This window comes from Jaculus jaculus, chromosome 18 (genome assembly GCF_020740685.1).
Source record: "Jaculus jaculus isolate mJacJac1 chromosome 18, mJacJac1.mat.Y.cur, whole genome shotgun sequence".
NCBI classification, from domain to species: Eukaryota; Metazoa; Chordata; class Mammalia; order Rodentia; family Dipodidae; genus Jaculus; species Jaculus jaculus.
This window is the reverse complement of record NC_059119.1, coordinates 5,729,431-5,757,348: the sequence shown is the minus strand read 5'-3', so window position 1 is coordinate 5,757,348 and position 27,918 is coordinate 5,729,431. Positions and strand designations below refer to the sequence as shown.

Genomic DNA, 27,918 nt, shown 5'->3' with positions numbered 1-27,918 from the left:
ATTAAGCCAAAGGCTTTGTCTGCCCAGAAAACTGGGGTTAGATTCAGAGGATGTCTTAAAAATGATGCCAAAGCCAGAACCTGATGTCACAGTGTCATCTTCCAGCAAGAAGACACGTGACTTCTTCCAGATGCAAACTAGTGAAGCTGCTTCATGGATGGGGAAAGATGCAGCTGACAGCTACCTCTTGGTGGGACTCACCATCCCCTGCCCTTACGATGAGTTTCCTCAGCACCCATTTCCCTCCACCAACTTGTCTCCAAATCCTGCCCCGGACTTGTCATCAAAGGCCTAGCCAAATGGAAATCACTTTAGCAACTGATTATCGGTGTGCTGGGCCCAGGTAACACCATGAGACACTCTTCCAGCAGAAACCACTTCCCAGACATCGCAGTGGAAGGGCTCGCAGCTCCTGGCAAAGCCTCATCCCATTCTCTTCTGCCCTCAGCTGCAGGCCATTGCCAACAGGCCCATAAGGGAGAGGTGGGCAGAAGTCTCCTTGCTCACCAAGCAAAATACTACATTTTCTTGTAGGAAGTCTGATCTGTTCAATACATTTATGCTCCCTAAACTTAAAAATAAAGAAATGCTTTATATGTTTCTAGCAGAAGACAGAGGAGGAGAGAAATGTATACAAGTATTAGTCAAATGCTATAAAAGCTTAAAATAAAACTTCTGCTCCTCATCTTTTTTTTTTTTTAATTCAACTGAGAGGATTGTAAAGGACTGGAATGAAATAATCCATAATCCACAATTCAAACCAGAAGGTTTGGAATAGTTTATAACCACAAACAAAAACAAGCCAATTAAAATGGCCTCTTTTCATAACCAGAAGGAATTCCAGAGAGATGTCTTTATCCAATCACAAACAAACACAAGAAGAAAGATGTACAAACTTTAGACTTTCAGTTTTTGACTCGTCCTGAGTATTTACATTATCTCAAAATTTTTCTTTGGTTTTTCAAGGTAGGGTCTCGCTCTAGGCCACGCTGACCTGGAATTCACTATGTAGTCTCAGGCTGGCCTTGAACTCACAGCAATCTGTCTACCTCTGCTTCCTGAGTGCTGGGATTAAAGACCTACAGTACCACACCTGGCTTATATAGTTGTTTTTTTTTTTTTTAAACCCACTCCCAATTTTACACATTTTTTAAGAACTAGATATAATCTTAGTTAGTAACTGAGATGTCACTATAAAATGTGAATGTTCTAGCAGGTTTACTTGTGAAGACAAATTTCCAGCCCTTGTTACATGACTTAGATGGGGGTCCTAAGTTGTTTAGCTAGCTGCAAAGAGGGGCAAAAGGAACTATACCCAGTGACCATGCTGATAGGTACGAAGACCAGACTGGGATACAGTGCTCACAAAAGCAGATTATTATATCCTTTTCCTTAAAACACCACTACAAATACATAGAGAACATTCTACACACATGAAAAAATGGCTGGGGAGAAGACACAAGAAATGATCTTTGATGAATCTCTCTCCTTCCAGTGATGGGATAAAGGTAGACATAGTTGCACTGAGGATTTTCAGCCATCTGGAGTTAAAGAATGTCAAGACGGCCCTGTGCAACTTGCCTCAGTTTCCTCAGCTTTATAAATGGAAAGAGCAAGAATTTTTTTTACAAAGGTTAAGTACAATATGTTAGGGTGTTGAACTTACCCTTATTCAAGATGAAAGGAGATCTAAGTTGAGTCCTAACTTAGACTACTGCTTCACAAAAAAAACAAAAAACAACAAACACACACACACACACACACACACACACACACACACACACACACACAATAAAAAACCCTCATCAGAACTTGCTGTTCTCAAGCCAAGATGATAACAGTCCAGCATGTTCTATGGTTGCTCATGGCAATAACTGCGTTGCCTTGGGGACCTGACTAGAATGAGGTCCCGTTCTCACACAAGGCACCACGGGTGCAGGAGGCCACCATCACCACTGCTCAGAGGTCACATTCCCTGGACAGTACGAAGAAGAGTTCTTCGGTTTTCAGACCAAGGATCTACCTCAGAATTTAGATCTCGGAGTGAGAGGTCTATATAACTACCTGTACCTCAGAGTTGCCAATGGAAATCATGAACCCCCATTCCTAAGTAGCCTTTAGGAGCCTCTAACCCAGAAGACTCTAACATCTCTGTGCTCCGAATGACACAAGTTTGCACTCATTTCTCTTCTCAGAGAATCTTGGGGTAAAGTGTCTGTCTAGTTACTCTTAAAGACAATGAAGGTTCATGAATCTGGATGCCACCATGCCTCTTCTGGACTGACTTCAAAACAAAATAGGCACCGAACATCTCAGTTTTATCAGTCAAAACTCACCACGAGGGCTGCAGAGATTGCTTAGTGGTTAAGGCACTTGCCTACAAAGCCTAATGACTGAGTTTGATTAACCTGTGCCCACATAAAGCCAGATGCATAAGGTGGTGCATGCATCTGGAATTTGTTCACAGAAGTTGGAGGAACCGACATGCCCGTTCTCTCTGTCTGTCTCTCTTCTCTCTATCTCTCTCTCTGTCTTCTTGCAAATAAATAAACAAGTGTTTTTAAATAAAGTATGCCAAGAGAAAAATGTATTCCGTACTTGGGAGATCTAAAAAGCTTAAATGTTGGATGGCAGAGGCAAACTTAAGTGCCCCTGGGGCCATAGAGAGTATGAAACAGAAAAAAATAGGAAGCAAAAAAAAAAAAAAAGGAAGGAAGGAAGTAAAGAAGGAAGTATTGGAAGAAGGAAGTGAGTTCCTTAAAGCTTCTGTTCTGAGGATGAGGAATTAATTTTCTCAACACTTGCCTCCTAACAGCACCCACATTAAGAAGCCAAGCGTGGGCTGGAGAGATGGCTTAGTGTTTAAGGTTCTTGCCTGAGAAGCCTAAGGACCCATGTTTGACTCTCCAGATCCCACATAAGCAAGACACACAAAGGTGAGGCAAGTGCAAGGTCGCACAAGCCTACTGGGTGGCATGAGGATGTGGAGTTCTAGTGCAGTGGCTGAGGCCCTGGCACACCAATTCTCTCCCTCTGTCTCTGTCTCTCTCGCTCTCTAAAAATTAAAAAAGTAAAATAAAAATTAAAAAAATTAAAGTCAAGCATGACAGTGCACACTGTAACCCTAGCCCTGAGGAGGCACAGACAGAGCAGACCCCTGGAGCTCTCTGGCAGCCACACTGGCCTCCTTGGTGAGCTCCCAGCCAATGAGACTCTGTCTCCAAGAGGTTGAAGCAGTACTGAGGAATGAGACCCCGGGTCATCCTCTGGCTTTACACACACAGGCCACACGTGCACATTGACCAGCATGCACATGTATACCCGAACACCCACGGACACACGTGCCCACTTCCATGCACACAACAAACACACAAACAAAAGCAATTTGTGCTTATGACCAGATATAACCAGAAGAAGGGCAGATACCAAGGAGGGCTTCCATCATCCCCTACCCAGCTGTGCCTTCGTTCAAACATGACACAAAATACGCCATCTTCCGACATGCTCCTCTGGCGTAAGGATGGCCGGGGCAGAACAGAGGATCAACAGATACAAGGACAGCCCACTCTCTCCTTCTCTACTATCACAGGCCTGGGTTTTCCTTTGTGAAAGTATCACACTCAACAGAGAAGAGTCGCTGATTGTCACAAAGGGTTGACAATCATGAGTGCTCCCTCATACTAAAGAATTTCAGGATCCAGGATCCAGGATCCAAGGTCTTTCTTGCTTGGCTCTGTGTCAGTTCCATCCTTCTCTGTCAGGAGGGGCCTTCCCTTGTCCCACTCAATCACTCGCTCTATTTTAAGTTACCTGAGCTCTATGCTCACCTTTATTCTACCTCCACACTCCCCGGCCCCCACACACTTGGTTCATTTTCTTCTTGGCCATGGTCGTCCATATCTACATGCCACTGCTCTCCAAAATCTTTCCTCACGACAGCTGAGCCATCAAGCCCTTCTCCTCTTGTTTCTGCAGGGAAAGCACTCCGCTCCTGTAAGGTGCCGGGCTTGCCCCACTTTGTCTTGTAACTATAGTGACGAACTATCATGAAGAAATTGCAGGGTTTGAGCCACCATTGTAGATTTTATGTTTGTCCCATGGTGTCTAACATATGCTTTCCATCCACATAGGATATGGAATAAATACGTGGTCAGGCACTTTGCTGATTTAGAATCACTTATGTTTTATTCATTCAACCAATGGATAAACGTGATTTGTCCAAAAACAATATTGCCAATGCTCGGAAACTTATCAAAAATATGTCTCCTGTACATTCTACACCAACTTGCAATGACATGGGAAAAATAAAAATCCTCGTCAAAACTCCAGAGATACAAAAGCAGGAAAAACTGACTCCGTGAAATTTACTGGCAGTCTTCCTATCAGTGAATAACAAAGAGTTCCCAAGTTTAAAACGACATTTCATAACGCTGTGCAATATCATGTAACTCTCTGTGGTCACAGTTCACAAGTATGTGTATTCTAATTCTGAACACTGAAAGAGTGACTTCAAAGTACAGGCCGTAAGGCAGACGCTTAAGCTGAGGAGACCAAGTTATCACTTTTGCACTCGGATGAAAGCTATAATTAGCTCAAGGTTTTGCAGAACCCTGAGCTACAACAGTAGCAAGGGACCCATATCCTGCTCCCATCAACAGATTCAGCCAAGTGAAAAATTATTGTATTTATTTTTGCACAGGGCATTTGATAAAACAAGTATTTCTGTGTCTATGAAATGCACATTTTGTATGTAGTTCACGTTTTATGTTTCTTTATAAACACATACATCTATATGCCCCATATATTAAATAAACATTTTATATACGCACATACTCACCACAAAGACTGTTTAGTCAGAATTCATAGCAGTCCTCTCTATAGTTAACACCTGATTAACTCACAAAGGCCTGCCCATGTCTGCCTATCCCCAGCCACTGACATTCAGCTATTATATTAGTTTATGGAAAAATATGCTTTATCTAGCAGGAAACAGTGGTTATTGGGTTTGGGCTAAAATAAATTTCATTGTCTTAACTTTTAACTCTCTTACCGTTATTTAACTACAATACAGATAGCCCTGATTTCTTCATGAGGGAAGAAAAAAAAATTTCTTATTCAATTGCAGAAGGAACTATACAGCTTAATCTGATCATTGTGTGGAAGAGAAAATATTGCCAGTGAATCCATCTCCTTATGTCAATTGATTTTATTACAGACGTCGTGTCTGTGTGCTAGGCTAATGCAGCCCCCTCTCTCTTTTTCTTATTTCAAGATCTTAATCTTAGTTTTTTGCTCTAGCATTTTATTGGTTCAGAATACATGCTGTAAAAATCTGTGGACATCAAATTTTCCCGTGGGCTAAAAATAACCCACTCCTGTCAGTTAGAATTAGCTGATAAGGAGTGTCAGGGCCTGTTCCGAATAAGTCTGATAACTTCCTGTTTATGCAGACCTGACCCTCGCCTAATAAAAGCCTCTCTGCCCTAGAATAAGAAGAGATTCTGCTGCATTCTATTCCTTAATGGCCAATCCTGATTACTTTTGAAAGCCTTTAATACATTTCCCATATTAGACATGAACAGATGTCAGGTATGTTGCCAAGGGAGATTTCTTTTATGCAATCTTGGCTTGTTGTACAATAATAGCCCTTTCTCAACATGGGAAAAAATTACAGACCCAACTAATTTCCCTGACAAGGGGAGAGTTACATATGTTTTCCACTTGTAGGGTTTTTTTTTTTTATGACAAGTTTACAATTTCACCAAACCTGGAACTAATTGGGATCTCTTCCAAAAATGGCCCAATAAACCCCCAAAAGTGTAGAGCCATTGGAGAAGGTAGTCAGTGACCGGCTGCTTTTGCTTCTCCATTTTGGGCCAAAGGGCGGGGGGAGGGGAAAGTCAGATTACAAAGAGATTTCATTTCAGTTGCTTGAACACTTACTGTTTCATATCCTCCCAGCTTTTGAGCAGCTTGAAACATAGTCCAAAGGTTAACTGTTAGAGGGACAATAAGTGTTTAGATAAGCATTGCATTAACACACTTCCAAGAAATGTCAATTAAAACATTTTGTTTTGTTTTTCAATGAGAAAGAGAAAAGAAAAAAAAAAAGAAAAAGAAAAAAAAACACAAGAAATGCTAATTATACCCCAGAGAGCTACATTCTTAGGAAACAATTTGCCAAAGGGCACTGAAAGTTATGATAGGACTTTATTATTACCACTTAATTTCTTAGGAAACACAAAACTATGGAGATGGTTCTGGTAGGGTAAAAAGCAACACAGTTTTTATTTCTAGAACCATCAGCAGAGTAAGGGAAGCTAAACTAGACCCAGTTCGACACTGGTGGGTCTTATTCAAGCCTTACAAAAAAGCCCTTGAGTATGTATGTAATGCCTCCTTCAGCTCAGACTTCTCATGATCAGTATGTAACAGCCTCTTCAGTGGATCGTAACTTTCTTAAGAGACTGATGAAGGTCTATCTTAAAGGCTCATGCTATATTTCACTAGGTATCTTACTATGGGCAGAAAGCAGACACTAAATAAGGCAGGCAACAGCAAGTCCAAATGCAGGTCAATATTTATTCATAGGGGAATTGGGTCATGAACCCATTTAGTTTTCTCGATCCTGTGGGATGTAGGAGGTGGGTTTTTCCTCCAAACCATTCTTCTTGGGAGGGTTGCTTTTGTTTATTCTGCTAAACAGCTGTGCCAACGGGTACCACCCTTGCTCGTTTTATACCAAATATCTTGGAACATGAGTGCTAGGAATCTGATTCTTTTATAAGCTGAGAAAAATTGAACTTCAAGTAATTCCTTGGTAAGGGAAATGAGTAAAATGAACATTCAAAACAAAATATAAAGGTTCTTGGACACATGTTTGCCAAGCCTCATTGAACCTTGCACTGTTTCAAAGCTATCAGGAGCCCTTCCTGGGCCTTGCTTTAATCTGAACCAATGCATAATACAATAAGGCTCTTCATAGTACATTAATTTCACTTCTATTTCAAGCAACCAGTTTTCAGACAAACATTATAATCATTCGTAGTTATATAAGTTTATAATGGCTGCGCGTGTTCTTTTGCAATCAGAGCCAATTGCTATTAGGTATGTAAATTGTTATGTAAAACATACAGGTTTGACATTCTTCATCAAAATGACACATGGTTTTAATCTAGAAAGATACATTTGAGAAAATACTATTCCAAGCCAGAGGGTCATATTTTTTTGCATTGCTAAATCCAGACAGAGGTAAAATACATCTTCAGTTGTGAACTTGGGGCAGCATCTGGGTTTCTTTTCTTTTCTTTTTTGTTTTCATTCTCTCATTCTTTCTTTTTATTTTTTTGGCATGAGATTTTGCATAGTTATGAGTTTCCCTGCTTTACTTATATACAATGGTACTGAAATGTACAGCTTAAAGCTATTCAAAACAGGGACTTCTTTTCAAATGGTTGTATTTCTTGGTCCCCATGGATTCAGATTTTTGTTATCTTTTAACAAATGTAGGGCTGAGGAAATGTGTTTTTCTCTTTGTGGCTGTTTTGTCCACCTTTAAATGTCTTCCCTTTCAAAGCTGTCTGTTCCCAGGCAGCACCTGAGCCTGGTAAGGCTACATCATGTCATTATCCCACAAGAAAAGCTCTGCAGACACTCAAGATTGACAAAACAGAAAATGAGAAACTTTTAACATGTCTATTTCCAGTTATAATCAGTGGATTGGAGCCTATAAATATCTCAGCACAACTGTCCCAGAAGGAAACAATGTAGTGGAAAGAGGCAGGAAAAATTCTTGGCTTGGACAGTTTGTAGATTTAGTATAAACAGAAAACACCCTCCCTGGATTAATATTTCAACATAATCACCAGTCAAAAAAAGTATTTCCCCTTAATTCAAAGAATTTGAACAATTTTGATATTTCAGAAATGAAAACAAGTACACTTACTCTGCTTGAAACCTAAGTAGGGGATCCGCTCAATGGGCGTTTTCCTCTCTTTCATGTATTTGTAAAGTGCTACCAAGAAGGCCTGCTCGTCTGCCCTGCAGTCTTCTCCAATGGCCAGCTTTGGTTTCTCTTCATTTGAGACTTTTTTACAGTTACTGTGGTTATTCTTAGACTTGGTCAAGGCTGACCTGGCCTCACATTTCACCTGGAAAATAGATAATACATCACGTCAAACCAAGGCCAGTCCTGGAAGGCTTGCCAACAGCTACTGACTTTCCCCTGGACCCAGAGGGAGGACACAAGAGTTAGTTCTGCTGGGAGATAGCTCTGTGCGGACATCACCGACTACAACATGGCCTAGCCTTATAGAGGCCACATTTCCCCAAAGGGCCCTCTGGTAAATACAGTAGGTGTTTGGGACCAATGCAAGTGCTCAAGCTGAGTACGGAAGTGATTGTAAATGGATGGGTGTGCCTATGTTCTAATAAAACTTTATTGACAGAAACACGCAGCCCAAGGGTCACAAGTCTACACAACTATGTCAGCTTCTTTTGGCCTCTTCACAAGCATGTTGATATGGAGCCAGAAATAACATTTGTATCTGGTAGGAACATATTCCTGGTAGGAACATATTCTTCTGTCTCTTCTTACATTTTATTTTCCCCAGGGACACCACCAGGTCATGCCCTTCAAGAAAGCTGGCCTTAACAAACAGCCCCATACTGGACACTGTGCCTCAAATCCAAAGACAACTTTTATTTCTTCAAGGTAAACTTTTCTTGTTGCTTGTTCTTGCCAACAACATGGACAAGCACATCAATGGCAGGATGTGCCGGCACCAGGAGCACCAGCAAGGTCACTGCTCTCTGTCCACTGGGGGTGTTGCCCAGCTACATCCTCAGTGGGAAACCAAGGAGTCTCTCCTCATTCTTGAGGCCTTCTTGCTTTCAGTTGGCTGTGAAAAAATAGGAAACATTCACTTGCCACAAAGGGAAGAGAAGAATCAGCTATGAACCCAGAGGCCCCCCCGGACTAAGAAACAAACAGAGGCGAATGTTCCAGAAATTCTTCCTTCCGTGCTCCAGGCTGGCAGGGGGCTCAGCGTAGGAGGCGGCTAACCTAACGTTCCTTCTTTGCCATGTTATACGAGGCCTTTGATGACCATCAAGTATAATGCTAAGTTGCTGAGCTATTTTAATTGTAAAGGGGGAAGTACAAAGGGTCAGACGTGGAGTTCAAGTGCACCCACAGGGAGTGTGTACATTCCAGTACTCCTCACATCTCCATAACTGACATGGGGCAGAAAGAGGGCGAGTGCTGAGGAAATGCTGGGGATAAAAATGTCCTACAGATTCTATGGTGTTTTCTACTCCACATGGTTCCTGTCCTCTTGACTTCCTGCGGGTCCTCCCTCAGAGCACTGAGCCCATGCTTATTCATTAAAACTGAGAACACCTTTTGCAAAGGCCTGTTTATTGCCTGTTCTCTCAAGTGAGCACACTGCTTTAATATCTTCAGGCTGGTCTCAAGAAAATAAAACTTCCTACACAACCCATTCAGTGGGGCCCCTAGAAAAAATTTTAATTTTTAAGAAACCATGGAAATGGAATCAAAAACATTTTCACTGACAGTATTCTCAAACTTTATTACTTTGTGAAGTGTGATATAGAAGGAAACCTCCTGAAAATCTTAACACAGCCATCATTCTTTCACTGCCAAATTTCAGGTTGCTATGCTTTAAAGTTCTGAAGAAGGCTACAAATTATTGACCTCGTGTGCGCATGTGTGCGCACGTGTGTGTGTGTGGTGTGGGGGGGACGTACATGGTGTGAGTTCATGTGCCAATGTGTGTATGTACTTGTGGAAGCCACAGGACAGCCCTGGTATCATCCACCTTTCTTGAGACAGTCCGTCATTGGCCTGAGCACACAGGGTGGGTTGGAGTGGCTGGCCAGAGAGCCCCAGGATCCACCTCTCTCTCCAGTTCCAGTGCTGGAATTACAGGGTGTGTCGTCATGCCCAGCATGGATGTGGGTGTGCAATGGATGTGTGAGCTCACACTTGAGAAGCAAGCACTTTACTGACTGAGCTATTTCCTCAGCCTCTTACTGGTTTCTTGAAATCATAAAATTAGTGCTATTTTAATCTTTGTGTCTTTTCATCATCCATTGTAGATTCTGGTTAGGTATTAACTATTTCATTGAGCGTTCACAATCTTACAAATAGGTATTATTGTCATGTTAGAAATGTGGGAAATGGGACAGAGACAGAATGAATCATCTGCCCACGTCCAAGTTTGTGTAAATGGTGAGTCTGAGATTGAACCCAGATAGCCTCATTCTAGGGTCAGTGGTTTTAGACAGTGTGTTTTACTAACACCCTTGATAAAAATGTAAAATAGTTAGTCAAAACAAACTTTCAGTTGAAAAGCCTATCTTATTACACATATTACAACATCTACCTCTGAGAAGTGGATTTACTAAACGAGACATGAAAGACAAAACTAGGTGCTTTCCAACTCTGAGCATGTTATTCCTTCAGCTGGGTATTGAGCCAACCAAGTAAAAGAAACCAATACCAACCAAGCGCTCCAGAGAGCTTTGAACTTGCCACTGCCTTCCCACTTTCTATTGCAATAGCCACATGAACTAATAAAGGGAGCTATGCAGCCCCGTTACAGTAGTGGAGCCCGACCCCCAGTGACGTCAGGCATCTCTCCACATGGCCTGGGGGCGGGGGAGGTCAGAGTCTGGAACGCTCCTTTCCCTCCCCACAACTCCAGTGACACACTGAGCGAGGCACTATGGGGAAACAGGCCGAGGCTTCGTCTGCAGGTCCGTCCTCCTACTAGGTCAGAGCAGCCCTGTGCTGGGAGTACGAACTCTGCCAGACAACCGCTCAACCCGCTCGTCCTCTGTATGGAGGGAGGAAAACAAGGAAAGCACAGGGGTGTAGAACCAGGTCTGACGTCACTCACGCGTTCCTGTTCATGGGAAAAGCCCAGTGCTACTATCCACTATCAACAGACCCCTAGCTTGATCCCAGTGGCCCTTCTTGGAGGAGGCCAGGTAGACAAGGGCATGAGGTCTTCCTATCGCAGCTAGCTTGAAGCATTTTCAGTTAATGTAAATTCTCTCTAGAACCAAGTCAAGTTCTTATCTACATTTTCTGTTTACCCCAAACAGCCACAGCAATTTTATCTACAAGATGATTGTAGTCCAGTGTAAAAAGAAGGGGATGGTGTTCCTGGTGAACCCGAGAAAGCCCAATCTACTTAATGACTAGATGTATGCTTCCTGACCTGAACACCATACACTGTTGAGCTTGCTAAGAGCTCTGGGCTTTATGGGGTGACTGAGGAAGCGCTAAATAGAGAATCAACATTCAACGTTGTCAATGACCCAGCACCGAGTTGATATTAACCACATCCTTGCACAGGATTGAGTTAGTTATAACTGACCTCACCAGCAACTGGGATACCTAGATATGCTGAGCCAGCTAGAGTTCTAACCCTGGCTTGGTCATCGACGTGCTAGGTGACCCTGAGCTTCTTCCATAAGAAAGTAAGAGGAATAATCCCTGGGGATAGTTGTGAGGACCTAGTAAGAGGAAAGGCATGGAAGCTAACAAAAATATCATGTTCATGAAATATCCAAGCATGTGGTTGAGATTAAAGAACATGTTGCATACCCGTTTTCCTTTTCTGTTCCTTTTAGCACATAAACCACCTGTTTATTTACACTTCTGGTCTTTGGGACTGTTTAGAAAATAGGACAAATCCTCTGCTTGCTATCACGTGCTTAGAGACCCATGGCAAGAAGACTCATCTGCAGTATAGCGCATCCCAGGACCACACCTGGGCCGTGGAGCGATGCTCCAAGGCTGTCCTAGGAAAGATGGGAGGACTTGAGCTGAACATGTTTACAACTGAGTGTCCTGAGAGCTGGCAGCTTTTCTCTTAATGTAACTGTTGTTGTCTGTGGCGAGACGGGGAGCTCTTTCTGCCTGCAACCCAGGGCAGGACAAAGCTGTCTTCCTCGAAGGCAACAGGTAAATTACAGCCGGGGTAACAAGCCCCTCTAGCCGTTCTGCTGTGGAGGCTGCAGGCTCTCAACCAGCTAGCACGGCTCTGTTAACACACACAGTCCTAGGATCAAACAGCTCGATGTCACCTAAAAGGCTAGTTCCTGATCAGGAGATGATGAGGTGGTCACAGGCTTATCCACTCTCCCGTAGCCTTTCATAAGAAAAGACCACTTGGAGGCACAAATGCTGTCATGGTCCCAGGTGGGGCATGTTCATTCTGGAAGATTCCTCAGACAGGTGCCACCTGACAAGCTCACCATACTTTAAACCTACTAATCTTTCCCAATTAGTTGGTTTTGCCAGACCTACTGGAAGCATCCAAGCAACACTGTAATCCAACACTCAAGAAAGAGCAAAGCCACGTGCCCAGCCGCTGGGAAGGGCGCAGTGTCCATCCTTTCACCTCTGGACGGGAAGAGCAGAAGGGTGGCCTGTGCCCTTGTGAAGTGCTCGGTGGTGGGCATCTGGGTGAAGGGGTCACTTGAACACCCTGGCGTGGCTGCTGTTGCATTGTCGAGCCCAGCCCAGTGTGTAGAGAAGCTTCCTGCGTCCTTGGCTCTGTGAGCTCCTGTGAGACCGGGGCTGCCATCCATGGAGGGCAGCACTGGTTGCACCCCTTCCACTTTATAGAATTCCCAAACGTTGGTGATGACTCCAAGTAACAGGGGGCAGAGTTCCCACTTACAGGCTCAGAGAGAGAACACGCTAGAAGAAACAGGCCACCAACCCAAGCATGGGCACTTTGATCTCTGCCGAATGCTGCCGTCTTGCAGGAGCATGTGAACTGCGTCACTGGGAATGAGTGGGTCCCCCTGATATCCTTCAAGACTTCGGACACCCAAGCCCTGAGTGGGTGACTCTAGGGTTGAGGTGTTCAGTGCGTACTGTCCTTCAAGGTATTCATGGTGCTCACTCACAAAGGTTAAATGAGCAGAAAAGAAGCCACTTAAGGGAAAGATAGACTTGTTTTTAACCAGAAAAATGGGAAATAAACATTTCTATAGAATAGGGTCCTTAAAACCCTTTGAAATTTTAGAAACGTGAAGAAATTTTAATCAAAAAGTCCCCAGAATTTCTTGATGACACAATCGTACTTGAAGATAAGATTTATAAAATGTAAGTGTGGGATTTCCTTGTCACCCTGTACAGGAGCAGAATACAGAATATAGCCCACACAGAACTGAAATCATTTTATTTTCTACATGAGACTCTTCCATAGTCACCAATAACCAACGTGCTCCCATAGTCAGAGGTTTGGGACTTGGATCTGGAAATGCTGAGTTCATTCAAATCTGTTCCTAAGTGGATGACTACTGTCCCTAGCTCAGAGACAGCACCAAACACAAACTCCCAGTCATCAGAATGTGAAAATTTGAGCCAAGCTCCCCAAAGTCAAAAAGATAAATCTAAAAATATGAAGTAAGACTTCACTAAATAACTTCAGGCACTCAAATTAAAGTTTCCAAAGAAATCTTAGACAACATGGGCCTGGCCCAAAAGTAATCTCATGCTGCATCTTAAGCGATTCTTAGAAAAACATACACATATATGTATACATAGAAACATTTGCTATGTATCTCTGAGTTTATCATAATGCCAATTAGAGGTGACTTTGAAAATCATATCACAAAAAGAAACAATGGTGAATTCTAGCCATTTTTAATTTCATCCTCGGCTAATCTCTGCAGCATATTTAGATGAACACATTCAGAAAGAGGATGGTTCAGCTGGTCTATTTTTGACACGAGCAGAGTAAATTATGTCATTGTGTCACCTACTATGAAATCTTAGCCTCAATGACGTGGGCACTTAATCATCTGTCCTTTACCGAACAAGCCAAGCTGGGAGGTGGGAAGTCTTTCTGTTGACTAATCAAAATGAAATGCCTGTCCTCCCACCCACCACCTCCCCGCCCCTCAGCCCCTGGGGAGGGCAGGTGGCAGGAGCAGGGCCATGGCACAGGCTTCAAGCGCTCTGAATACCAGAGTCAGATTCTGAATTGAACACTGCCATCAAGGTACAGGGCAGAGAGGTCAGGGAGAGGAGCGATAAAGAAAGGCAAGGGCAGGCACACACAAGCGAAGGACCCTACCTTGGCAACGGCTTTGCCATCGCAATTATTGTTGGAATCCTTAGCACCACTGAAGGAGTCTCTTCTCTGTGGGCACGGTTTCTTTTTGCGTGGTCTGCCTTTGAGATTTGGCGCTGAAAACAAATAGAGAGCGATTGATACACACTTTCAGTTGCCACATATGGAGGACCTCGACTCTTCCTTACTACCAGTGCTCTGCTCTAAGAGTACAGAGATAGACAGTCTGCTTTGGGCTCTGAAGAGGTGTGTCAGGTACATGCCACACTCTCTGTGCCCGCTTCCCAGTGCTGAGCTCTCCCACGTCACCACAGCCAATGAAAGAGAAGTAAAAGATGGGAACCTAAAGGATGAAGACAGGATAACTAACGCCTTCCCTGCTTTGAGGAAAAAAAAAATCTCTGTGGTCTTAAACAGCCCTGAATTAGGTTTCTTCGAGTGCACTCCTTGTCATTTGTTTTGTGTCTTGTTTTCAGAAGTGATATGCCAGTCCATAATGGTATCATAAAGTAACATTTCAAAACATCTCTCTTCAGAAGGGTTAGAGACGTGAGCTTTTCCCCAAATTATCAAACAGATGAAGGACATAGTCAGCTCCAAAGGTATTTACAACTACAAGCTGAAAAGTATTATTGCCTGAACTTCCTAATAATACTGTGGCCAGCCTCTCCAATCCCAGCAGATCTCTCTTTTCCTTCTCATTATGTTTTTATGAAGATCTGGATGGATATTTAAAACAAATTCCAAAGCTTACACTTGAGTTATCCTGATTCCTTTGAGGTTATTGTTTTTTTAAACCATAGTTATGAATGATTCAGATGCTGTGTAAGTCAGTTCCCTTTAAGATCTATTTGTGCAGAAAGTTGGGGGGGGGACTGTTTATTGAGCTCAATGGCTGTCCCGCCCCATCTTTCATGTTTAACTTTGGTCACCCCAGCCCAGCAAAATAAAATAAAATAAAAATAAAAACAACCAGTTAACCAAGCATTTCCAAAGGGTCACATCCCCCCCGCCCCTCAAACAGCCTCCCAGATCTGTTAAGGCACCCATATTTTTATTACTTTATGGGACCATTACAACAACATCACTTCTGAACGTCAGCTCTCTTAATGGTTGTGAATCTCGCTTATGACACGCCGTTGAACCCGCGATAATAGGACATTCTACAGATACGTTTAATGCTAATTTGATTTTCTGCTGTGGGTTTTGCCGCGGCGACTCCCAGTGCAGTTTGCTTCCACCTTTTCCCATCAGAGAGGCAAACAAGCAGAAAAGTTTAGGAAGCGGCTGGAGGGGTGTGGGGTGCAGGGAGGGCTCAGGACCCCCTTGGACAACCTGCCCCTCATCTCACTACCTCATTCCTCAAAACGCAGGACCATCTCAAAGTCCATTCCAGAAAGCAGCCTGGCATTACCGAAGGTAAACAAACTCGCAAACCGGCGCGTGCGCGGGCGCGCGCGCGCGCGCGCGCACACACACACACACACACACACACACACACACACACACACACACACACACACTCACACTCACGCAGGGGAAAGCGGACATTACCCATGCCCGTCGGCCCGCATCTGCGTGCGCGGTGGAGGTCTGCGATCATGGAAGCGCCTGGCCGCACCCCTGGCTGTCAGCGGCGCTCTGGCGGCGCAGGCGGGCGCAGCTCCCCGCGGGCGCGGCGCTCGGGGAAGCGCGCGGTGACGAGCGCGGGGTGTGCCCGCCCGCCCTCCTCCCGCCCGCCCGCGGCGCCCGCCCTCCCCCTGCCCGCGGCGCCCGGGTGGGAGCGAGGGCTGCCGGGGTCCACGGCCCGCAGCCAGGGCGAGGACCATCCGCGGCACCGACTTTGGGTCGTGCGCAGCGCTTCCCTCGGGCCCCGCACTGTGATGACAGGGAAGGGTGCACTTTCAAGTCCGTTTATCAGAATAAAGGCCCCAGGAAAGCTGACAGAAACAAACAGAACTTGGGAGAGAGGAGGGCCAAGACATTTCCGAGGAAGGAACGGAACAATTCAGCCTCTGTTCTAAGACTTGTCACTGTGATTCCCCCCCCCCCCCCGCCAGCATTTTGGTGAAAAGCACTTAAACCTAAAATGCATTTATTTCCAGAAAAGCTTTCAAATCCCAAAGGCCTTGTCTGAAGACAGGATTTGAATTGAACACGCTGTTTTAGATACTAAGGCAGAAGGTTCCAGGAACCCACAAGAATCATACCCAAAGTGGGTCGATTTTTGTTTGTTTTCATCTTCTGAGATGTTTTCAGAACTCAGAAAAGCCAATGTCCTTCCTCAGCAGATTCCGAGAATTACAAATTTAGAAGCTAGTGTTCTGGTCACATAACCTGAATGTGATTTAATGAAAAGCAAAAACCTTGTTTTCTTAACAGGCCAGGTAGCTGCATAGTCTGGGTATGGGTAGGTCCACTTAGCACCCATTGAAATCCTTGTTTTGGTGTCCCTCTGAACTCTGCCTATTCCTCTTTCCCTCTCTCTTTTTTCAAAATTTATTTATTTATTTACAAGCAGAGAGAGATAGAAAAGAGACAGAGAATGGGTGTGCCAAGGCCTCGGGCTACTGCAAACTAACTCCCGATGCATGCGCCACTTTGTGCATCTGTCTTGACGTGGGTACCAGAGAATCAAACCCAAGTCATTAGGCTTTGCAAGCAAGTGCCTCAAATGTTGAGCCATCTCTCTAGCCTCCTCTTTCCATCTCTCAGGGAACGTATCACTGTATTTCTCGTACATGAGTATATGTTTGGGCTACTATACCAGACTGGGCAGTCTGTAAGGGCAGGACACTTTGATTCATCTCTCATGTGCCGCAGCATGGCACCATTGTGTAACATGAATTTGTTGAATGGACAAGTGACTAATGGAGAGGAAGATGCCCATGTCTCTTTACATCCTCGAGAGCAGGGCCTGCCAACCTAACCACGTGGCATACTTGTCACTCCAGGCACCTTTACAACTTACACCTAACACTCTGGAAACAAATGGGTGACTCGTGATGGCACTGGGAGCTGCCACTGGAAGCTGGAGAACGCTCTGGGAACAGAAGCTAGCAGCTGGAGGTGGGTCTGGGGAGCACAGCCAGAGGCTGATGTGTCCCTGGGAGTCACCACAGGAAGTCTGAGGCCTTTGGCTTTGGTTCTGTTCAAGCTATTATTGTGGATTCTTGGTAGAACCCTACCCTTGTCTCACATACCATCGTGCATTGATTCCCCATGATCATGAATATTCTATGTCCCAGGAGCAATGAAGCTTAAAGAACTTGCTGAGAGCCCATAATGCAACTGGAGACCTTTGGGAGTCCTGAGACCCCAGGTAAAGCTCTGGGGTTGACGCTCTAGAGGATAGCAGACATTATGCTCCTCAAAACACATCTATTTCCCCCTAGGGTGGTGAAGCAATCACTTGCTAGAGTAAAAATAAATGCACCATGAAGTGTGTGGCACTCAGGGGTGAAGTGAGATTTTAATGAATCTACATGAAGAATGGCCCCCAGACCTTCCGGCCACCTTGGCAGAGAGATGGCATATGAGCTCTCTTCTGGAAAGCCAAGAGCCCTTACCTGCATCAGAACCATGACCCCCAAGTCCAGCCTTGTAGCTGCTTTCCTATCAGAGCTTAGCTAGAAGCCAGCAGCTCACACGGGGCTCACCTGGGTCCTGTCAGCCCCACCTTAAACGAGCCCCGTGCAAAGCGATGCACGCATGGCTGCTCTTCCGTGCACGTGGAACACACGGGTCCAGCCTGGCTCCTCAGAGTTCACAAGAGCTCCTCGCGGGAGTGTCCTCAGCACCCCACACTCCACACAGCAGCAGCTGAGCTGAGCTCACTGGGAACTTCCTCTGTACCAGTCACTGGTCCAAATGCTTTGCACACAATAGTTCATTTCCCCAGTGTGGGCATCCATGTTCATATATGTGTGTGGGCAAGCACTCATGTGTGCGGTCTCATGGAGGAGAGGACAACTTCGAGTGTCATGCTCAGGAACACCGTCCACTTCCTTTGACACAGGGTCCCCCATTGACCTGTATGCAGCTCACAAACCAGACTTGACTGGCTCGCCAACAAGCCCCCAGGGATCCGCCCACCCCAGCCTGTGATTACAGGCAAACAACTCCATGCTTAGCATGGTCACATGGGACCTGGGGCAAGAACTGAGGTCCCCAGGCTTGTGAGGCAAGCCCTGTACCCACTGAGCTATCTCCCTAGGCCATACCCTGCCCGTTCCACAGACTAGACAACTGAGGTACAGGCCAGGCTGGTTATCTAGTAGGCTTGTAACCCAGGCAGCTGCTCTTTACCCAGTGCCCCTGCTTTCAACATCTGTCATGCACACTCACATACCCATATGCCCACTTTGCCTTACAATGAGGGAGCTTTTCCACCAAGTGCAAACATTCTCCGCTTCACCGTGTGAAGGAGGCTGAGGGTGCGCCCAGCATCTCATGCAGCCTACAGAGAAATGCGGCCAGACGCCATGCCCACCAGAAGCTTACTGCCTGCGTTGGCTGCCCATGCCTGCTCTCTGCGGTTTAAAAAAATTTCTTTTCGAGCTGGGCGTGGTGTCGCACGCCTTTAATCCCAGTACTCAGGAGGCAGAGGTAGGAGGATTACCGTGAGTTCGAGGCCACCCTGAGACTCCATGGTGAATTCCAGGTCAGCCTGGGCTAAGTGAGACCTTACCTAGAAAAACCAAAACAAAACACAAACAAACAAACAAAAAATCCTTTCCACCCTCCCTGTCCCTCTGTTCCTCTTCCTCAGTGCCAAGAAATTAGCAAGTGTTCACCTTTGTGAAGTCACTGATATTCCTACAGGTGTTAATTTAGCCATGGACCCTATTCCCAGCCCCCCTCCCGCAAGAAGCAAGATACTTCCACATTCAGTCCACTCAGGCATCTAATTCCTGCTTATGTTATTGTTTTCCTTTTTTAAAAAACACTTTCAAATATTAATGAACCAGTCTTTTTATTTATTTATTTATTTTCATAAAGGATCTGTTAGCTCCAAGAAGCATAATCACCTCTCCATGGGCCCATGCGTGCTCACCTCTCCACAGACCCACGGGCGCTCACCCCTCCACGGGATCATGTGTGCTCACCTCTCTATGGGCTCACGTGTGCTCACCTCTCCACAGGATCACATGTGCTCACCTCTCCATAGGCTCACACAGGTTATACAGGTGGTGCAGGCGTGAGCAACTTTCAACTTCAAAACTTTTGCAATAATAATAACAAAACAAAGGAAATGTGACCAGTTACTGGCAAAATCAACTGCTTTTGGCTTAAATGTCCCTGTGTTCTTCTCTTTCTCCCTCTCTGCTGTGTTCTTCCTATTGTGACCATGTTTTTAAAATGTATTTTATAGTCTTCATGTGCATGGAAATACCACACAGATAAATTGCAATAAAAGCTGGATTGACTCATCAGTTAACAACTCTTTCTTCCCATTTTTACAGAGGGGATTTTCCTCCCCAATCAAGCTACATATTCTCTCAGAAATCCTTTGTGAGCTTTTACTCAGGGACACTGGATTTACTCACTGGTAGCCACTGGAAATAGGAGAATGGACAGCCAACCGTAACTTTGCTAAGAGTTTGACCTTTGAGGTCAATGTCTACAGGAAGTTGGTAGAGCGTTAACTCATTTAATTTGCAAGTTGTGTGTGCATGCACATGTGTGTATTTTAAACATGAGCCAGAAAACAAAACCCTGGTGATAGAAGTACTAAGTACTGACACTGTGCTATGTATAGTCCATGTTTCTGACAGGACTTTGCATTTCTGTAATGCCTTTCCTCTGAGGATTGCAAGGCCCTGGTACTATTTCTTACAGACAATAATCTTAAAATACTCTGGCAAGTATCAGCATGGAGCATTGCTCTTTCTGGAAAAAAAAAAAAAAAAACTACCTTAATTTAGTTATCATGTACTGTGTTCTATTTTCAATATTTTCCTTTTGACTATTTAAAAACTTCCTCTTTCACTAAAACAAAAATAGGATGAGTGTTTTTAGTTATTAATGTATGAGCAAAGATTTAGAAAGCTTGATCAAAGCCACTCCTAAAGTTTATGGGCATAATAAAAGAAAGGCATTTTCCAGATAATCTCTTACAGGATTTCAATTTTCAAATACATGAAGGGGGAGGGAGGGAAACAAAAGCCTAAATGTTATCAGTCTTCCTTTTGGCTTTAACATTAAGCCGACATTTTAAGAATGCATAAATGATTCCCTGAAATTATAACTTCAAATCCAGCGTCATTTCACATACTGTCTGTTTGGGCTTAGCATCTATTTCATCTCTGTGAATTCATAAAACTCTAATCAGATGTAGCATCAGAATATTCGAGTTTATTTTTATTCTGCTTTTCTATAAACAGTCCGCCACACCCAACCGAAACACTTGAGAAGTGAATGTATTGTCTGAGATCAGAGAGCACAACCTGATCCTGGGCAGTAGTAGAACTTATTAACTGATGAATTTTAAGCAACAGACACGGGCCAAACAATATTGCAAGACTACTATTACCTGGTAATTATTCTGACAGCTCCCCTTTTTTCCCTTAAATAAAGACATTAGCATGACTGGAATTGGGAGCCCAGATTCTAGAGGCAGTTTTAAATGTTCTCACTTGGACATGCCACCAAAACAACCAGAATGATCACACTTGTCAAACAGGCATCATGGGTGCCACGAAGCCCTGGACTGTACGTTTCCACATTTGCTGTAGCTGCAGATCTGTCTGGGCCTCTCTACTGTATGGCCCCCTAGTCTTCCTCTACAAAGACTGAGAAGTTGTGTTGTTAGAAAGAGGGGGGAAAAGAAAGAAAGAAAGAAAGAAAGAAAGAAAGAAAGAAAGAAAGAAAGAAAGAAAGACGGAAAGAAAGAAAGAAACTGACTTTATTTGGCTTATTGTCAAAATCACTGAGATACCTGAGAGTCACTCAGGAGACTGGAACGCATGAGCACGTCCGTGCTCCCTGAATGGCTCCACAGACCTGTCATCTCTTCCAGAACATGCCCAGGCTTACTCACTCCTGCTTCATACCCGTGAGTGCCCGGCCATTGTTAATGCCTCTGATCAAAGTATTACTAATTTCATAGGCATGTGATTTGCATAGCTATTTCCTGGTCCACCCTCTCTCCCTCTGCCCTGGAGGTCTTCATTTCTCAGAAACACTTAAAAAACAGAGATTATTTCACTGCAGCCCTTCCCCCATGCCACCCATGGAACAGGCAAGACTTGCTCTCTCATCTGTTTTGCTAATTGCTTTGAAAACATGTGACTGTGCACTCCCCCATCAACACACAAGCAGACCTCTCTTGTAGTCAGGGTTTATCAACAGAAATAAGCAAACATGTAGCCTTGTTTCCCCCCGTTTGGAGGAGGCAGGCCAATAGAAATAATAATGATATTGTCTAGATAGGAGCCCAAATTCATGGTGTGGATTCCCAGGGAATACAGATGTATGAGTGTCTAGGAAATGTGCTCACAAGTAGAGCAGGGAAGGGAGGGACTGAGGAAGCTAGCCACTACCACTTGAGGGACATGGGGGAGGAGTTGGGAACTGTCTAGTTTTGGAGTGGGAAGAATTCTGGGTTTTTGGAGGATGGAGTGTTCTAGAAACAGGAAGGGAGAAGGAAATTCATGTGGGGCCTTGTAAACTTGCCCCTTCTGTCTAAGAATTGCGTTGGCCACACAGTGTGCTCAGGGACAAATCGTAAGTCCATGACCACTCCCAAGGGTGGTGGTGATGGGTCATGGTTGCTTTGGGAAAGTGTACCTGACTTTAGGATGAAAGGGTATATATACCGAGTCTACATGGCCCCTGTCTTGCTTGTCCTTAGGTGTTCTCAGGCTCAGGAACCTGGGGAATGAGTCCTCTGCCTCAGCATGTCACACTCTGGGAAGACCCAACATGGCCATGTGCACCTGTAGACTGGGCTGGGCGTGAACACGCTGTCAGTCCAAGCACTCATCCTGAGTGGAGGATCTGCTCCAGAGCCTCCCCTGCCCTCTGCAGGGCCTCGGCATGAAGTCACAAGCTCCACAAAAGAAAGGTGCTGTCTGAAAATGCCCCAGTGGCCCCAACCTTCCCTTCTTCATGTGTCTGCTAGTTCCCCCCTCCTGCTGGACATCTGTCCAAGTGACAGGAGTTCATGTGATGCTCTGCCGTGGTCGGGGTGTCTCTCTCTCAGTGGAGAAAATCACACACACACACACACACACACACCTTCACAGAATAAATTGTCCTTCCAACCCTGTACTGTGTTTTTTTTCTAGGGCTTTTGAGACAAATCATGTTCAGTCTTTTTTAAATTGTGTGTTGGGGGGGTGATGTGTGGGATCACACATGTGTCATGGCAAGTCTATGAAGGTCAAAAGACTAGTTTCCGGTCCGTCTTAGCCTTCCACCTTTCTTGACATAGAAATAGGTCTCTCTCTCTCTCTCTTTCTCTCTCTCTCTCTCTGTGCCTCTCTGTTATTGCTGATGGCTATGCAAACTACCATAAGCTTCCAAGTTTCTAGGAAGTTCACTTGTCTTGCCTCCTCTCAAGTAGAGCCAGAGATTGAACTTGGGGACTTAGGCTTGACCATTGAGTACGCTTTATACAATAAGCCATCTGCCTAGCTGGCTGGTCAATCTTGAAAAATTCAATGCTTAGAAAAATTTTGAAAACTCAATCTTTTGAAAAATTCAATGAACACAGATTTAATTTTTCTTAACATGCTACCATCCAATAAGAACAAATATCAATGTTAATATAGTTGTCTATTTTTTTTTTTTTTTGCTTAAAGCTGTTTAAGTAGCCACTCTGGAAATAGCATTGAAAGACATTTTAATTCTGACAATTTCTGAAGGCCATAAAGATAGGACCCCTTACACAGAGAATGAATTGTTTCTCTCACTCTCTTTTTCTTTTTGTTACAATCAATAAAACCACTCATCCCAGTCTATGATGGATACATTCTGTGAGCTGCGACTGAGCAGGACAGCGCCGTCAAGAGAGCTACATTGTCGTATCAAGTGGCCTCACGAGGAACAGCGAATATCATCAGAACAGCCATCAACTCAGACAAACACAGCATCCTCAGTTACCGGCTCCTCCAGTTTTGGAAATGAGATTCCATTTTCAGCACTGAGGACAATTGGTTTGCTACTCCTAAAGAAAACTTGGAAAGAAGTAAAAGAGATTTTTTTGTTGTAGATTGTTTTCTTATTCTTTTTGGTATGCATGTATGTGGATTAACATGAAGATATTTAAGTAATTACAGGTTGAAATGAATATATTATGAGAGACAATTTAAGTCTAAAACATTTAAAAAGTGAAAGGTTCTCAAGTAAATATAGGAGCCTAACAAAAACACCCAAAGAGAATTTGTACTGAAAGTACACTTTTCATCCTGTTTATACTTTCAGAAAGGAGAATTTGAGAAGTATGATGGCCCCTGACATGATAGTAAAAAATTCTTGTGTGTATGTGTTTAAATATTTTACTTATTTATTTAGGAGAGAGAGAGAAAATGGCTACACCAGGGCCTCTAGTCCAAATGCATGTGCCACTTTGTGCGTCTGGCTTTACATGAATACTGGGGAATCAAACTCTGGTCCTCAGCCTTTGCAGGCAAGCACCTGAACTGCTGAGCCATCTCTCTGGCCCAACATGGCTATTCTTGGCTGTCTGGGACTGAGAAGACATTTTTCGTGTTCAGGTCAAGTCCTCAGAGGCACCGGGATGCTGGGAGCAACACTGCTTGGTGTCTGAGTCCAGTGGGAGGAGGTGTAGAAGACACATCCTGAAGGTGTCCTTTAAGTTCTTCTGTTGTGAGGGTTCCCAAGCTGTAGGAAAGAGAGTGGGCACCTGGGCACGATGGAGGGTCCTAAAGAGGAAGAGAAAGGAGACTGGGCAGCCTTTGCAGAGGCAGCAACAGGTCTGAGATGCCAGGTGACACAGTAACTAGGGACAGGTTGTTGTCTCTTGGCAGGGGAAGCTAGAGAGCTCGCTTCAAGGAGTCAAGAGCCTGTCCCCCTAGGAAGGTGTGCAGGCAAATGCAGATGGAAACCATAGGAAATCCCACAGTGGACACAAAGAGGCCAGAGCTTTGCATTCTTCTCAGTCTAAGAAAAAAAATTTCCCCTCCCTATTTAAAGCTGCTGTGTCCAATATAGTCACAGCTGTCTACTGAGCCCTTGAAATGCCAGGGCATGTTGAGATGTACCCTAGGCAGAAAATGCACGTTGATATCCAGGACATAGCACAAGACATAACACATCTCCTTGATAGAGTTTTATGGAGATTATATACTGCAATGATATTTGGGATCCAGTGAATTAAATAAAGCATATTATTAAAATTAACTCCACATGTTTCTCTATGCCTTTAAAATGTGGTTAGTAGAAGACTTTAAGTAACAGGTGGCTTGCATTATCTACCTCACGGGTGAGGCTGGTTTGGTCAACGTGAGGATTATGGATGTGTCCTTGCACGTACCTGTCAGAGGGCTAACAAAGCAAGATACACATAAGAATCTAGAATAAACAGCAAAGTCACAACTTCAAGTTTTAGTCATTTGAGGTTTAATTCACAGTGATGGAGGACAGTCATGTAGAAATGTTAGTGTCTAGGTTGGAGAGAGATGGCTTAGAGTTAAGGCACTTGCCTGCAAAGCCTTATGTTTGAACTTATGTTTGAATCTCTAGGTCCCATGTAAGCCAGGCGCACAACGATGCAAACGTGCACTGTCACACATGCTCACAAGGGGGCACACGCGTTTGGAGCTTGTTTGCAGTAGCTGAGGGCCTTGGCATGCCCATTCTCTCTCTCTCTCTCTCTCTCTTGCTCGCTGGCTCGCTCTCTCTAATGAGTAAATTAAAAAAAATGTTAGCATCCAACACTCACTGGTGCTGACTGCAGTGTGTACCATTCAAATCTGGTAATTATTGACTCAAAGCTAGTAAATGCCCTGACGAGGTTATTATTTCATTAAGTTCCTTAACTAAGGCGCCAAAGCAAACGTTGAGCCTTAACAACAGGCCTGGGGTAGGGAGAGGAGCACGAGACTTGTTCTCTTCTGGGTCGGGCCTAAGCAGGATATAATGTAAGCCATTTTCATCATCCAGTGTGAACTGAAAATGGGAAAATGGAACTTGAGAGATTTGGGCTAGTCTTAAGTAGAAGCTTCCTGACCACAAATTGCTGAAAAAGTTCACAGTCCGCCCGTGTTTGCCTCCTGGAGATTTCATCTGGAAGTAAGTAGAGAGGTGAGGCCCAGTGAGGCCCACAGGCAGGGACCTGGCCCTGCTGCCTTAGGTCCGAAAGACAGTGAGGCCTGTTTTCCAATAAGCGCAGAGACGTTACACAGAAGGAAAAGGCTTGAAATCTGAAGCGATGCGTCCTTGCCCTCGGTCACCGTGCGTGCGTGTGACGTGGAGCCTCGTGGAGGTCAGAGAGCAGTCTCAGGTGTGGGTGCTCACCTTCCACTCGGTTTGGGGCTGGGTCCCAGTCACTGCTTCGGGCTGGCCCGCGAGCTTTTGGGAACTCCTGCCTCCCCACTTCTCAGCACAGGAGCAGAGGGTGGCCCAGTGCCCCATCCTACCGCGAACTGGCTGGAGGACCCAGAGAAAGGAGCCCTTCCTGCGCCCCGGCCTCCGCAGGTGTGGCCGGGACGCTACAGGGCGCCACGATCGAGCATTAACAAGCCTCTAAGCGTAAGGCGCCAAAGGCTACACAACCTCCTGGGGTTCCCTCGTGGAACCTCCCTTTCGGAGTCCTCTTCAAAATCTCTCTGACTGTAAAACAAAAGGAGCAGACATGGTGGCAGCGGAAATGAATTAGGAAATATTTTCTTTTCTCAGAAAGCAAGGGTGTCTAGGACATGTAAGGCAGTCCCATGCAGAGAGGTCAAGGCTCAGATCTCTGCAACACCAACCAAACATGCAACAGTCTTGCATCCTGCTGCAGGATACTTATAAGGGAATCCTTTTTGTGAAATTATCTGGTGGGTTTGAACGACATGCAGAGAGGCGGTCTGTACACCTCTGGTATGTTTCTAATATCTAACTAGAGAAATATTTGTCTTTGTCCTCCAAACTCTTTTATAGCACATGGTATGCATATTTTAGCATCCAACATTATTAACTCATGACCAACTGTCAGTTGATGGTTATCTAATCCATGGGGGCTCCAGAAAGGGGAGCCTTATTTGGGCAAAAGTCTTGTCTGCACCAGTCTGCCTATATTTTTCTCCCAGAAGAACTTTATTTGGATTATTATTCGCTGTTAGTGGAAACTCAGTGGCTGCATGTGTGGCAATCGAAAGACAGAGAAATAAATCCTGAGCAAGTTAAAACAGCTTATTAAAACCGTTTCTAGCTTTGTTAGCTATAAGCAAACTCTCCATCGCCCTCTGGTGGCGAATCTGTGTGATGCGGAAGGACGGCTATTAAAAAGAAACCCAGAAACTAACAAGAGAATTTAATCAAATACAGGTAAGAACATTTATCTTGGATAGAGGCAGCTGCAAATCATAACCTTATGCTGTTTTATAGGTTTTAGAATTTACATTTAACAGCCCTCCCATGTGGTGATGGGCGTTGTGGGGGGTGGGGGTAGGTGGGGCTTGTAGCATGGAAATTAGAACACTGTCTCTCTGATACAATGAAGTCACTATATTTATAATCGCGGCTGTTATATTTGCAGCCAATTGATTTTTTTAATGAGATTTAGGACCTTAAAAGCATCATGCCCACATTTTAAAAGTTCCTTCATAGCCAAAAATAGACTGATGTTCCAACTGGGTTGGAATTATAGGAACCAAAGAAAGAAGTCTGACTAATTCCCTAATATGGAAGAAAACCATTAAAAACAATAAGGAAGTTTGTATCTGTTTCTGACAATAGGAAATATATGTAAACTTGGAACTGATAAGACCAAGCATAGCAGCAGAATTTATCTTTCCAATTTATCCTCTAAAAGTAACATTTTTATGAAATCCCAAACTCTAAATTCAATAATCAGTTACATAATGTGGCATTTAATTAAATTTTTAAAATGCCATTTTAAAATATCTGCTGAATGCCGTTGGACAGTTTCCTGCTGAATAGGCCCATGCCCCAAAAGCAAACAAACTTAGTATTAAAAACAAGCGGAGCAGGCAAGGGAGGAGCTAGGAGAGAAGTGACCGCAGAGACCCACAGGACACGAAGCTAGTCTTCATCTTGTCCCAGCAAATGCTTGTTTCCTTTCTCTTTCATGTGTTTCCTCTTTAAATAAAGCCACTCCTCCACCCGGTGGGAACCCCAAAGCTGTGTGTAGTTTTCAGGATGATTTTGGGGGCAGATTTATCTTAACTTGGCTTTTCCACTCTCAGGAGGAGGAAGACTGGCCTGGCCACAGCAATTATTTTGTGTTTTTCTTTTTTCTTTTTTTGCCTTTGAATTAGGAAAGTTCTTAAAGTAATTTTACTATAAAATTAAACAGCTGTGAGTTCTGTAACAAGACAGGACGGGCCTTGCTCTCCTTTGTACTATTGTGCAAGCTGAAAATACCCTTTCTTTCATGTCTTTTTTATTCCAAAATGAATTCTCTAGTTAGCCTTGTTTAGATTAAAAAAAAGAAATAATAAAGAAGGGGTGATATTTGCTGACCTCTGAAATTCATTTGCCTTTAAGCACAGGCGTTTACACAAGGTATTCTTTCAAAGGACCTTTGTTTAATTCCTATTATGGAACGAAACTCGATATTCTGCCCCCAATAGAATGCCAGTCCTGTGTAGGATAAAGCCCTGTG

The 27,918-nt window shown here is 44.3% G+C and overlaps 1 protein-coding gene across 3 annotated transcripts in view; it reads right to left on the bottom strand.

The window, feature by feature from the left end:
* Arid5b (AT-rich interaction domain 5B) overlaps positions 1 to 27,918 on the bottom strand; it is a 189,174-nt gene that overhangs the window by 30,525 nt on the left and 130,731 nt on the right. For 2 of the 3 annotated variants that reach the window (XM_004657864.2, XM_045137134.1), the window contains 3 exons: positions 14,124 to 14,236; positions 7,946 to 8,150; positions 5,944 to 5,996 (listed from right to left, as the gene is read on the bottom strand). In XM_004657864.2, the coding sequence (XP_004657921.1) occupies positions 5,944 to 5,996; positions 7,946 to 8,150; positions 14,124 to 14,236 (371 nt within the window). Of the gene's footprint in view, positions 1 to 5,943; positions 5,997 to 7,945; positions 8,151 to 14,123; positions 14,237 to 15,674; positions 15,767 to 27,918 lie in introns of those variants that run through there. The other variant, XM_045137136.1, reaches the window with a different exon arrangement.